We start from the raw sequence: 13,142 nt of genomic DNA, 5'->3' as shown, positions 1-13,142 counted from the left end.
GCCGTTCCTGGGCTTGGGCTCAGGCTCAGTCGTCGTGGCACATGGGCTTGGTTGCTCTGCGGCATGTGGGATCTTCCTGGACCAGGAATTAACCTGTGTCTCCTGTATTGGCATGTGGATTCTTTATCACTGAGCCACCAGAGAAGCCTTCTTATCCTTATTGTTAATTATTTTGGCATAAATGAGAAGCTTATCACTAAGCTACTTTCAGCAAATGTTAAAAAATGGTAATGAGCCTCTTGATGAAAGTGAAAGAGGAGAGTGAAAAAGTTGGCTTAAAACTCAACATTCAGAAAACTAAGATCATGGCATGTGGCCCCATCACTTCATGGCAAATAGATGGGGAAACAATGGAAACAGTGGCTGACTTTATTTTTGGGGGCTCCAAAATCACTGCAGATGCTGACTGCAGCCATGAAATTAAAAGATGTCTGCTACTTGAAAGAAAACTTATGACCAACCTAGACAGCATATTAAAAAGCAGAGACATTACTTTGCCAACAAAGGTCCATCTAGTCAAAGCTATGGATTTTCCAGTAGTCATGTATGGATGTGAGAGTTGGACTATAAAGAAAACTCAACTATAAAGAAAGCCAAAGAATTGATGCTTTTGAACTGTGGTGTTGGAGGAGACTCTTGAGAGTCCCTTGGACTGCACGGAGATCCAACCAGTCCATTCTAAAGAAAATCAGTCCTGAATATTCATTGGAAGGACTTATGCTGAAGCTGAAACTCCAATACTTTGGCCACCTGATGCGAAGAACTGACTCATTGGAAAAGACCTTGATGCTGGCAAAGATTGAAGGTGGGAGGAAAAGGGGATGACAGAGGATGAGATGGTTGGATGGCATCACTGACTCAATGAACATGAGTTTGAGTAAACTCTGGGAATTGGTGATGGACAGGGAGGCCTGACGTGCTGCGGTCCATGGGGGTCGCAAAGAGTTGACACGACTGAGCAACTGAACTGAACTAGTGGGCATCCTTGGTTTACTCCTGACTTGAATGAGAAACTTACTTACTTGATGAGCCTTGCCTTTGATTTGAAATTTATTCTTAGTTATGACAAGAAAATATTCATTTATTCTTATTTTGCTAAGATTTTATTTAAAAAAAATAAGAATGGATATTTGATTTGGTCACACTTTTTAAATCTAATAAAATGAGCATATAATTTTTCTCTTTTATTCTATCACATTATCAGTTTTCTGAATATGAAATACTTTTGGCATTCCTGAACGAATCCTAGTTATTTGTATATCATATTCATGTACTATCAAATTTGATTTGTTAATATTTCGTTTAAGATTTCCTCATTATTATTGGTCTACAGTTTTCATTTGAAGCACTTATCTTTGACAAGTTTTGATAATGGTGAAGGCTTTCCTTCTTTCATTAGGCTCTATAGTTATTTATTCCTTGAAGTTTGGAAAGAATTGCCCTATAAATTCATCTGGGTGACCCTGACATCAGAGAGGAGTGAGGAGAGGTCTTTAATAACCCTCTTCATTTCTTATAATATGTTTTTATTATTTTTCTGGGGTCAATTTTAGTAATTTATAATTTCATAAAAAGAATCCCCTATATATCTGGGTTTTAAAATTAATTTAAATACAGTTGTGAAATGAATTCTAATTATTTTATGTTCATCTGTATCTGTCATTCATTCCCCTGACTTGTTTGTGCCTCTTCATTCCTCTTTCATCATCTTTCTCCTTGTTCCCTTCTCTCTTTTGTCATGTTGACGTTGCCTCACAGTAACTGGCCTTACCCAGTGATTCAGAACCAGGGATCTTCCCCTCTCCTCACTCCTGGCCAAGGGCCTCCTTACCCACACAATCTTCTCTTCCTTGGCTATGAAGAGTTCCCCAGTGATAGCTTCGTACCGATTGGGCAACTTTCCAAACAAAACGGGAGTCTGTTGCAGTACTTACATTGCTCACGTTAAGAGCATTGGCTCTAGCAAGATTAATTTCTGGAGTATCTGGCATTATGTGGACTGAAGTTTTATCCTTGTCCCAAACTTCTCTGTACTTTGGCTGTGGAAAGAACAATAACAAAATTACTTCACAGTTTGTAATTTTGCTAGTTGCAGTATACAACTTTTGATTTTTTTGGTCCCAAATCTTTTCATATTAAAAATTTCCAGAATCTTTTCACATAAGTTATTCAAATTGAAATCTGTATTACTACCTTTCATTTGTACTTTGAGATTTTGTTTAAAATTAGTAAGCAGTAACAAAACAACTGTGTCAACATCACTTACTAAAATCTTTGCTATCATCAATATTACTATTATGTTACAAATGGATTACCAGATTAATTATTTAGCATTCCTTTATAACATGAACTTAATTTTAATACAGAACAAAAATGTGACTCACAATACTAATATTTTCAGCATTTGATTTAGCAAGGACCACTTCAGGTGTGTCAACAACACTTGTGTACTTGAGTTTCACCACAGGTGTCCGATAGACACTGTCTCGGAAGATATGCTGGGCATTTTTGACTCTCAATACTTCCGGAGATCCTTCAGGCATCCAGCCGATGCCACGGAGCCACTCCAAGTCAGCCTTGTAGATGGCCTGGGAAAGGAAACAAAGTCAGGAGGGGCAGGTTTGTTTTTTTTTAATCTGTGGTAGAGTAAGAAAGCAGCTTTTCATGTTACATTTTCTCTTCCAGAAACAAAAATAAAGCTGAGCATGGGCCTAACAGAAAGAATTTCTCCTATGCACAGCAGGGTTTTGTCCTGCTTTGTCTTGTGGTGTGCGTGTGTGTGTTCCTGTGCATACCCAAATTCTAGAAAGCAAAATGATGCAGAAGGGATGCCCTGCTTGGGGGATCTGTGGGAGATTTTTGAATATTTTGGTTGTCATCTCATTAGCCAATGCAGACTTTGAAAAAAATAATAATAGACTCTCCAACAAGTTCTCCACACAAAAGCCAGAATGGTCTTTACAAAGTTCATCATTCAAATTTGATGTCACAACATCCTCCCAACTTATGATTTCCCATTGGTCTCAAGATAAAGATCAACATGTTAACATAGACTAGACTGTGATGATGGCCTAGCATCAGTCCCTACTCTTTCTTCCAACCTCATCTGACACGTGCTTCCCTTTGACCCATATGTTCTGACCACACTGGCCTTTCAGTTTGTGGTTTACATATACCCCCTTTGTATATGTTGGTCATTCTGCAGGAATGTCCCCTGTGTTTTCCTCATTGAACCAACTCCTATTCTCTTCTCTTATCTCTAAATCAGCATTTCCCCAGAGAAGCTTTTCCTACCTCACTTTTTCATAGTGCAAGGACCACTCTTTTTTAGCCATCCCATTTTTGCTGATATTCACTAGTTGACATCTGTTCCTTTCTCATCAATGTGAACTTCCTTAAGTCAGGAACTTTGTCTTGTTCTTCTTTATTCACCATTGTGCATTTAGTGCTCAGCACAAGACGTGGTACATGGTCGATTTAATCATTATTTTTAAAGGGATGATTAAGAACTCAATCCCAAGTTCCACAATTTCGATCCCACTTGGGTTTTCTTTTTCAGCACTTCCTTTTGAACTGGGATTTGCATTTTCTTGGCTATTTCAACATGTTTTCTCAGGAATATGTAAGTGGTTAACCAGATAAAATTGCTCTATGTGAAACACCAGTTATTAATTTCATTAAAAAACCATTGTGTTCTTCAGAAATAGTATATTAATAACTAATAGGATACAAATATCAAGCTAAAATAAGGAGTAAGAGGAGTCAAAATGCAGGGAAATTTCTACCTCAGTGAAGAAGGTTATATGTTTTAGTGTGTGAAGTATGACAGATACCCAAAATCTAGAAGGATTCTTGAAGAGGATTACATAGGTTTTGAAGCTTTTCTTTCTCATTCTTTAAGAACTTGATTGATATGCATTCTTTAATACACCCATGTTAATGAAGAGACGGCATTTATCTAGAAACTGGACTAAATTCACCAAATGGCAATCATTTCAAATGATGGGTATACTCTTCTATAACAAACTCATCTATTACATAAAAATATCAACTGAAGCTTAAGGGAAGTTCAGATAATTAAAAGAAGGAACTCATTCTGTACAAGAAACAAATATCCTGATAGAACTCATTATTTTCAAAAGATCGAATGGTTAGAAAATATAAGTAAATCTTAAAATACTTTGGGCAAACTAATGAAACATGTAGTGAAGAATACAAAGTTAAGAGAAATGAGTGAGCTTAGAGCATGTTGCTAATCTTTTAAATTAATTTCAAGAAGACAGCCCCTGTCATTCTTCAACTGAAGAAACACGATATTTAATAAGCTACAAACAATGAATACATTAACAAAATCTATAGAAAAACTGTGGTAGCACCACTAACAATGAAGATGAAAACTTTCTGAATAAGCCCAGAAGTAAGGCTTGTGATGAACAAACTCAGTAAGATATCCCAGGCAAGTGCTCAGGCAGGGAGAACGTTCCTGAACACTGGAAGGAGTGACCGGGCAAAGCTGTGGAAGGCTGTCTTCCTGGGGAATAGTCACCCCGCCCCACACCCAGGCACCACAGCAACGACTTACATCACTCTGCAGGTCATAGGCTTTTCTGGCTTGGATCACGTCATTCTGGTCAGGAAAGCAAGACCACTGGTGTAGGTACTGGCGATAGTCCACATCGCTTGCTAACGCCTGGCCTTCTTTGGCAGCGTTGATGGACACCATGTCCACCGGGATGGTGATCTTGGCCTTGTGGTCATTGTATGCCTTTTTGTACAGCCTGTCATTCTGCATCTTCATCACATTTGCCGCCCAGACCAGTTTAGGGTCTTCCTTGGCACTGCGACACCCAATGTAATGACCTTTCTGTTTCTCGTAAGCAGTTTTGTATAGATACTGGTGGATGTGAACAGAAGAAAGAAGATTTGTTTCTCCAAACTAACTTTTTCTGGACAGCCTACTCAAATAACTCCCTCATATTACCCTTTTGGGGGCACTGTTTTTCTTTAAATTCTTACTACAAGTTTTATACTTGATACTCTGGTTTGCCTTCTACGTCTATATTCATGAAAACATTGTGAACACCTCAAAGGCAAGAACTGTGCTTCTGGGTTATCCTTCAGTATGGGACTGTCCACTGTTTCCCAAACTTTAGTCATTGTGTGCCATGGTCTCATGTTCTGCCATAAAGTTTTATGACAATACTACTTGTACTTCATATTTTACTTTTTTTCAACTTGATTTCTTGCCCAAATAAATATATTTTAAGGTTTAAACTTATTTATAATTTTTATTTAAAAATTTATAATCCTATCTAAGTGGGCAAAATCAGTGTTTTTCTAGCATACATTAAAACAAATGTAACAAATATCTTAAAAATGCTTGTCCAGGTACTACATAAAATTATCCCAGGAATCACCTAGGCATGCTGCACTTCAAGAAACAATAGAATTCTTTGTGCCCACTAGATCTCTGTAAGTGTTTATACATTAACTGATACTGAGAAGATATTGAAAAGAAAATCAAAATCTGTGCTTAAATATATGAAGTGTAGAAATAAGCAGAGAAGTAAAAGTCATCAAATTGTTGTCAAAGTTGTTCTTGAATTTGGAATTTTAAAGCAAGACACTAATAACAATGCCCTTCATTCTACTTAAATATAATTCCTAGGGAATTATGTTAAAGATTAGTACAGTTTTATCTCTCTGTCTGTGAATTAGTGTTTGTTAAGGCCAAGCAAAAAGGAGCTCTCACATCACTGGCAATGTCCCTGGAAGCCTTGGCATGCTGGATCCCAATGGCGTCTGCCCTCAGGTCATAGCCGGTCATCTTGACATCTTCCCAAGCTTGCTGATATTGTTTCTGCAAATGGAGGTTGCAATGCCACAGTCAATCTGAAGAGGGGGCTACTGAGTCAGCACGACTGATGTGTTCAAAAATACACGTTAACAGTTAACACTGAAAAATTAACTTTCCCTTAAGATTTACAAAATAGACTGGTTTCATACTGAACTTAAATTCTAGCACATTTTAATGACATTTATTAAAATTCTCTTCCTGGATCTTTTTTTTTTTTTTTTTAAAAGAAGAGGATTTAAAGGACAACAAATCATATGAAAGTGAGAAAAATTATGTGTGCATAGTTTGGCCTTTAAAAATAAAAATCAATGATAGGCCACTAAAAACGAAAACTAAATATTACTATACATGCATATCTATGTTTTGATGTCATGTGTTTGGTGTAAACCACATTTTTCCTACTAAAAAGGATAAGGACATATTATAAACACTCAGGTGTGTGTACACACACATACGGCACTTATCATTAAGGACTAGAAGTAAAAGGAATGTTAATGAAATGCCTATTGCTAAGCGCTCTCTGAAGCACACTAAGGAGAGGTTTGGTGAGGCAGAGAACATGGTGTGAAACAAGTGGGTGTGCCTGGCCTTACATTGCTGATCTGCATGGCATTGATCTTGGACTGCAGCATCAAGGGAGTATCAGCTGGTACATTCACGTTCGCCTTCTCTTTCTCCCAGGCATCACGATACAATGGCTGGTAAAAAGGAAAAACAAAGGATCGTTGATTAGTAAATAAACCAATTACTACATGAGTAAAACTATAGGTATGATGAAAATTTCTCTTTGGATGTGTTCAGATATAAATGTAAATCGCATTTTGTTTTCATCTGTGTTTTTATTCAGAAGGTGCCCAAAGTGACTCCAACAAGAACACACTCATGTGTGTTATAAATGTAAAATGAATCAGAAACATGAACTAAACTTATCCTCTTTTATTTATTCACATGTAATTATCTGGCAGATAAGCCCTCATTGCAGGTAACTGTGATAATCCACATTTCTAATCGAGTCCTGGCTTTCTTGGCCCAAATAACTATCATAATGTCTAATATTGGAACTGCCTCTGGACTTTCAACTTATTCCACCATTGAATAGCAATAAAAAGGTGGCAGTTTTGTGGTCATGGTATTAACTGGTGGACCTGTACACAGGCCAGGTTTCAAAATGTGTTCAAAGTGTACATCAGAGTCTATGGAACATGAAGATGCCTACCACACTGATACTGACCAAAGAGTTATCTAAGCAAATGAATTGTGAATGCTGTTATTGATTGGTTACGTGAGATTCTATCTGGATACATGCATGCTCAAGATTCAAGATTCTAATCCTGGTGTTAGCAGTTTAAAGTTCACAATTACAATTTTTTCTTTTCCCCTTTTTAAATTATGAAAGTCTGATAACACATTTACAGGAGACTTGGAAGATACAGAACAAAGTTACATATAGTTCTATTAGATAGTATGTTATTTCTTAAGTAGATAAAGGATTTTTCTTAATAAATGTTATTTCTTAAGTAGATAAATAAATCTTAAGTAGATAAATTTTCAGTTGGGAGTTTCAATATCAAACTCTCAAAAATTAACAAAATGAATATACAGAAAAGTAGAAGGATATAGCAGATCTGAAAAGCATTATGAACCAATTCTACAATATTAAGATTTATACAATTTTCACACAATAGTAGGATACAAATTCTATTCCAGTTCCCATAGACAATAAACCAGGAGACACTGAAACATATCCAGGGACATAAAATACCATACAAAAATTTAATGGTCTAAAGGTATTAATATCATACAGAGTCTGTTCTGTTATCACTGTGGAATTATGTTAGGAATCAATATCGAAAGGTATCTGTAAATAACCCACATATTTTCAAGTGCGGTGTGACATTTACCAAGAGAGATCTTTGACTTAGCCATTGAAAGCATCAACACAGCTAAAAGACTGAAAAAAACACAGAGGGTGATTGCAGAGAAGGAAGCATTTAAATGAGAAATTAATGTCAAAATGAGAAATTAATATCAAAGAAACTTTAAAAAAACATGTATTTGAAAATTAAAAGTCCATTTTTAAATGATAGGTGTATCTAAGAAGCCATAACAAGGAAAATTAGAAAATAAAGTTCACAATTTTTATCGTGTCTGAACATATCATCAATTGACTTACCTCACTGATCTGTACAGAATTTATCTTTGCCAGAATAACTTCAGGGGTGTCAACAATGCTGGTGAATTTGAGAGCCTCAGGCCTTGTGCGATACAACCTTTCGTTCAGGAGATTCTGGGCATTCTTTACTCTCATCACTTCCACGGAACCCTCTGGCAACCATCCAATACCCTTCAGCCATTCCAGGTCTGATTTGTACACGTTCTATAAGAAGGAGAGGACCACAGAGCTCAGAAGAGTCAATTTATGTACTAGAGGATGATGCCAGCAAACCACACACAACCTCTACTTAAACCAGCTGGGTGGCCAGTGCCAGAAAACTCAAGGATCAACATCAGATGTTAACATTTGAGTGTTACATCTTTGGCACACACGTCTGCAAGAAGTTTAGAGGATCATATAGGAACTGGAGCAGGGCTGGCAACTAGCACTTGTGGAATGAGAGATTGCAATGACACATAATTTCATTTTTACGGAAGATTGAGCTTCTGTGCTCACTACCTGAAGCCTGTCTTTGACGTGCCACTGGGGAAAACATCTCTAGGAATCTGAGATAAAAAGGTCCTTAGAAGCAGGTATGTGCTCAGTTGCTTGGTTGTGTCCAACTCTTTGCAAATCCACGGACAGTAACCCGCCAGGTTCTTCTCTCCATGGAATTTTCCAGGAAAGAATACTGGAGTGGATTGCCATTTCCTCCTCCAGGGGATCTTTCTGACCCAGGGACAGAACCTGTGTCTTTTGCATCTCCTGTGTTGGCAGGCAGATTCTTTACCAGTGTACCACACATATAATGATAAACAAAATACATACTTATATCTATGTACACTTCTTTTTTCTCTCTCTAAAATTATTTAAATATGTATATACATAAATATATAAACATATATTTACACATTTTTCCTATATGTGTCAGATAAACTTGAAATCCAACATTTTCTTATGCTTACATCTGTTTCTGACATTTAGATACCTGATCATGCAAATGTAATGGACCAGGACAACTGGGATTGAAATTTTCTACCTAATTACATGGAATAAGAGTGATTTTCATCTTGATGAATAAGGCCTTCTAAAAGAAGGAATCCTCTATAAGATATAAAATGTTCAGAAAAACTCCATGGAAATATACAGAATATGTTAGATTCTATTAAGATCAGTATTTAAATTACATCCTTAGGGAATACACGGTGATTAGACACACAGACACACATCTCCCAGGAGTCTGGAGATAGGATACGCACATCGCTCTGCAGTTCGTAGGCTTTCTTTGCCTGGATCACATCATTCTGATCTGGCAGACAAATCCACTGGTGCAGGTAATTGCGATAATCAATGTCGCTAACCAGGACCTGGCACTTCTTGGCCTGAACAATGGACATCATGTCCAGCGGTGTATTGTGAATTCCTTTAGACTTCTCATAAGCTTTCTTGTATTCTCTGTCACTCTGAATCTTGGCAGCATGGATAGCCCATACCAATTTGGGGTCATCTTGCAGGGTGCGGAAACCCACATGGTGGCCCAGTTGCTTACGGTAACCTTCTTTGTATTTGTACTACAGTTATGAAAAAATAGATAAAAAGACATATGAAAATAATGTATGAAGAGGACTTTTCATTAAATGCTTTTGGAATATTTCTTTAGCCTTAATGTGAATTGGTTCAACATGGGCAGTCACTATATATTTCAGTTCACTTTAAGAAAATTAGACAGGGCTATTTTAAACACTTTCATTGAAGACATGAGCAAGTCAGAAGGGATATAGTATGGTAGACAAGATTAATAAAAAAATAATAGCTACCGGTTACTGAGCAATCACTGTATGTCAGACACTATTATGAGTGCTTCAAAGTATTAGGTCAATTCATATGAAACAGCTGAGTTCTTTAGTTAAAAATAGTTGAATAGATGCAATTATAACCTCATTTAATCCTCATAACATCTCTGTGATGTTGATATTAGTATTATCACATATTTCAAATGGGAAAAATAAGACACAGTGGGGTGGCAATCATTATTCCCAAGGTTGGCTGGCAAGTGGAAATTAGTTCAAATGGTCCCCAAGACTACTGAAGGTAGCTGAGGTAGGAAAAAGTCATATGTGTGGTTCTGGAGACAGACAAGAAAGGTGCGTGTTTCAGGAACGGAAAACAAGGTTGATGGTTCAAATCAGAAGATGATAACAAAAGGCCTGTGGACAAGAGTTTCCACTTATTCTAAATGTCTTAGGGCCAGAGTAAGACAGTTTCTCTTTCCTATATTTGGATAACACAAAGAACATTTGGACAACATGGGGAGAGAGAGAAACTAGGAATAAGGCAGATACTGTGGATTGACTATGGTTTTTAGAGATAAAAATAAGAAATAAGAAGGAAGAGACAGCTGGATACATAAGATAAAAAATAAAGAATTTGAAGAAAAGGAAAGAAGGTGGCTTAAAGATTTGGAGCTGGGCCTTGGTAGGATAATTGATTTGACTGCTGGTAAATTTTTAAATTACTGTTAAATGAACTTCAAATAGTTATTTGGAACATTATACATATGCCTCCAGCATAAGATCTTGTATATAAAATGTGATTTCAGTCTTAAGTCTAACATAAAACTTTCAAGTGATTTATGTTTATGGAGAATGTCATAAAAATGTGGAGGATTAAAAATCACATTGTACTGGCTCCTAAATTTTTCCTGAGAATTTTGTATAGATTCTTAATGATATTTCACTTCTACTTAGAAACAACTTAGAAGTGATTTACACATATACTTCATCTATGTTTACCTTAGTGTTTTTCATCCCATTTTAATATTTTAAAATAGAGTTTTTAGCACAAAAATTTTAAAGCAAATCAAAACAAAGCAAAATTCTTGAAAAATCCTTTCCCAATTTGTCGTATAGAGTAGAAAATCCAGAATGAACTAGAAGGAGCTGTACCTCACTGGCAATTTCTCTGGAGGCTTTGGCATGCTTGATTTCAATGGCATCTGCTCTCAAGTCATAGCCTTTCTGTTTGGCCTCATCCCAGTCTTTCTGGTAGAGTTTCTGGTGAGGGAAAACACAGGTTTGCTTATAAGAATTGAAAATCAGTGGACAGACTCAAAGTAGTTATACTATGAATCATAAAGCACACGGCACATGATGGCAGCTTAAAAAAAATAACAGTCACTTCTGAGTTCTTTCAATTATTGCCTGTGTATTTTATGGATCACAGGGTACTTGTGATTATAATTTTAAAGCTAAACATCTATTTTTTTTTCATCTATTTTTATTAGTTGGAGGCTAATTAGTTTACAATATTGTAATGGTTTTTGTCATACATTGACATGAGTCAGCCATGGATTTACATGTATTCCCCATCCCGATCCCCTCTCCCACCTCCCTCTCCACCTGATTCCTCTGGGTCTTTCCAGTGCACCAGGCCCGAGCACTTGTCTCATGCATCCAGCCTGGGCTGGTGATCTGTTTCATCCTTGATAATATACATGTTTTGATGCTGTTCTCTTGAAACATCCCACCCTCACCTTCTCCCACAGAGTCCAAAATTCTGTTCTGTACATCTGTGTCTCTTTTTCTGTTTTGCATATAGGGTTCTCATTACCATCTTTCTAAATTCCATATATATGCATTAGTATACTGTGTTGGTCTTTATCTTTCTGGCTTACTTCACTTTGTATAATGGGCTCTAGTTTCATCCATCTCATTAGAACTGATTCAAATGAATTCTTTTTAACGGCGGAGTAATATTCCATGGTGTATATGTACCACAGCTTCCTTATCCATTCGTCTGCTGATGGGCATTTAGGTTGCTTCTATGTCCTGGCTATTATAAACAGTCCTGCGATGAACATTGGGGTACACATGTCTCTTTCAGATCTGGTTTCCTCAGTGTGTATGCCCAGAAGTGGGATTGCTGGGTCATATGGCAGTTCTATTTCCAGTTTTTTAAGAAATCTCCACACTGTTCTCCATAGCAGCTATACTAGTTTGCATTCCCACCAACAGTAAGAGGGTTCCCTTTTCTCCACACTCTCTCCAGCATTTATTGCTTGTAGACTTTTGGATAGCAGCCATCCTGACTGGCGTGTAATGGTACCTCATTGTGGTTTTGATTTGCATTTATCTGATAATGAGTGATGTTGAGCATCTTTATCTAAAGCTACTATTGCTTGAACTATTTGCATCCATCCAGTACAATGTGAAACTATCCCCTTACACATGGGAACTAAGAATTAACCGTGAACCTAGAAAACCTTCATCTAGGTACCATATAAAACTAAGTAAGTTTTTTTCCTAATGTTGCCTTTTGACTTTTCAAAGGACTCTGCTAAAGAGATGTGACATGGATATCATACCTATCCTGCACTCTCCACATAATTAAAAGTTTTGATTTTTCTTATGGCCTTGAAATGTTAAACAAGAAAGTTCTGGATCAATCCAAAACCTATAAAGACAATAGAGACTGTTACCTCTTATACTTCCTTATGTAAGAGGCACTTAACTAGGGATTTCATTATTCTCAATTAGTATATGATGAAACTGAGCTATGGGCATTGGATGTAGGACAATGACCTCCAGGTTGAAAGGAGGACATCAATAAGATTCAGGTATCCCAACTCTCACAGTGCAGGGACCCAGATGTGTATCTAAACTAAGGTTTGAAGGAGAAGTTCCATTCATATTGCCTTGGGAATGGTAGCTAAACAGAAAGTATCTGGCACCCCAAGCTATAAACACTTCTAAGGTGGGTAATTCATCCTTTATAACACATTCCATATGCTGACAGATACCGCCCCTCAAAGACCTTTCTACTCCATATTATGCCTCTTACATTGCTGATTTGCATGGCATTGATTTGAGCCTGCAGTATGAGTGGTGTGTCAGAAGGAATCCTTATGTTGGTTTTATCTTTATTCCAGGCTTCTTGATACAGTTTCTGGGGAGAGAAGGAAAATATTATTTTAATACAGTGGTAGATATTTGAAACTTAAGCCTTTGCAACTATTTAAGCTGGAAAAAAGTTTTGTGCTATGGTTGCAATGGTTAGTTTTTTGTGTCAACTTGACTAGGCCGCAGTACCCAGGTATTTCATCAAATATTCTTCTAGCTGTTTCTGTGAAGG

The 13,142-nt window shown here is 37.0% G+C and overlaps 1 protein-coding gene across 1 annotated transcript in view; it reads right to left on the bottom strand.

Moving 5' to 3' along the window:
• Positions 1-13,142, bottom strand: part of NEB (nebulin) — a 216,959-nt gene that overhangs the window by 78,969 nt on the left and 124,848 nt on the right. Inside the window, exons 89-97 of the mRNA XM_061135714.1 lie at positions 12,852-12,956; positions 10,958-11,065; positions 9,272-9,583; positions 8,031-8,234; positions 6,451-6,555; positions 5,753-5,860; positions 4,583-4,894; positions 2,385-2,588; positions 1,935-2,039 (exon numbers count right to left, since the gene is read on the bottom strand). Coding sequence (XP_060991697.1) covers positions 1,935-2,039; positions 2,385-2,588; positions 4,583-4,894; positions 5,753-5,860; positions 6,451-6,555; positions 8,031-8,234; positions 9,272-9,583; positions 10,958-11,065; positions 12,852-12,956 — 1,563 coding nt within the window. The remainder of the gene's footprint in view (positions 1-1,934; positions 2,040-2,384; positions 2,589-4,582; positions 4,895-5,752; positions 5,861-6,450; positions 6,556-8,030; positions 8,235-9,271; positions 9,584-10,957; positions 11,066-12,851; positions 12,957-13,142) is intronic.

The sequence above is a fragment of the Dama dama genome, chromosome 33 (assembly GCF_033118175.1).
Source record: "Dama dama isolate Ldn47 chromosome 33, ASM3311817v1, whole genome shotgun sequence".
In the NCBI taxonomy this organism is placed as follows: Eukaryota; Metazoa; Chordata; class Mammalia; order Artiodactyla; family Cervidae; genus Dama; species Dama dama.
The sequence above is the reverse complement of the archived record's forward strand: the minus strand, read 5'-3'. Positions and strand labels throughout refer to the sequence as shown.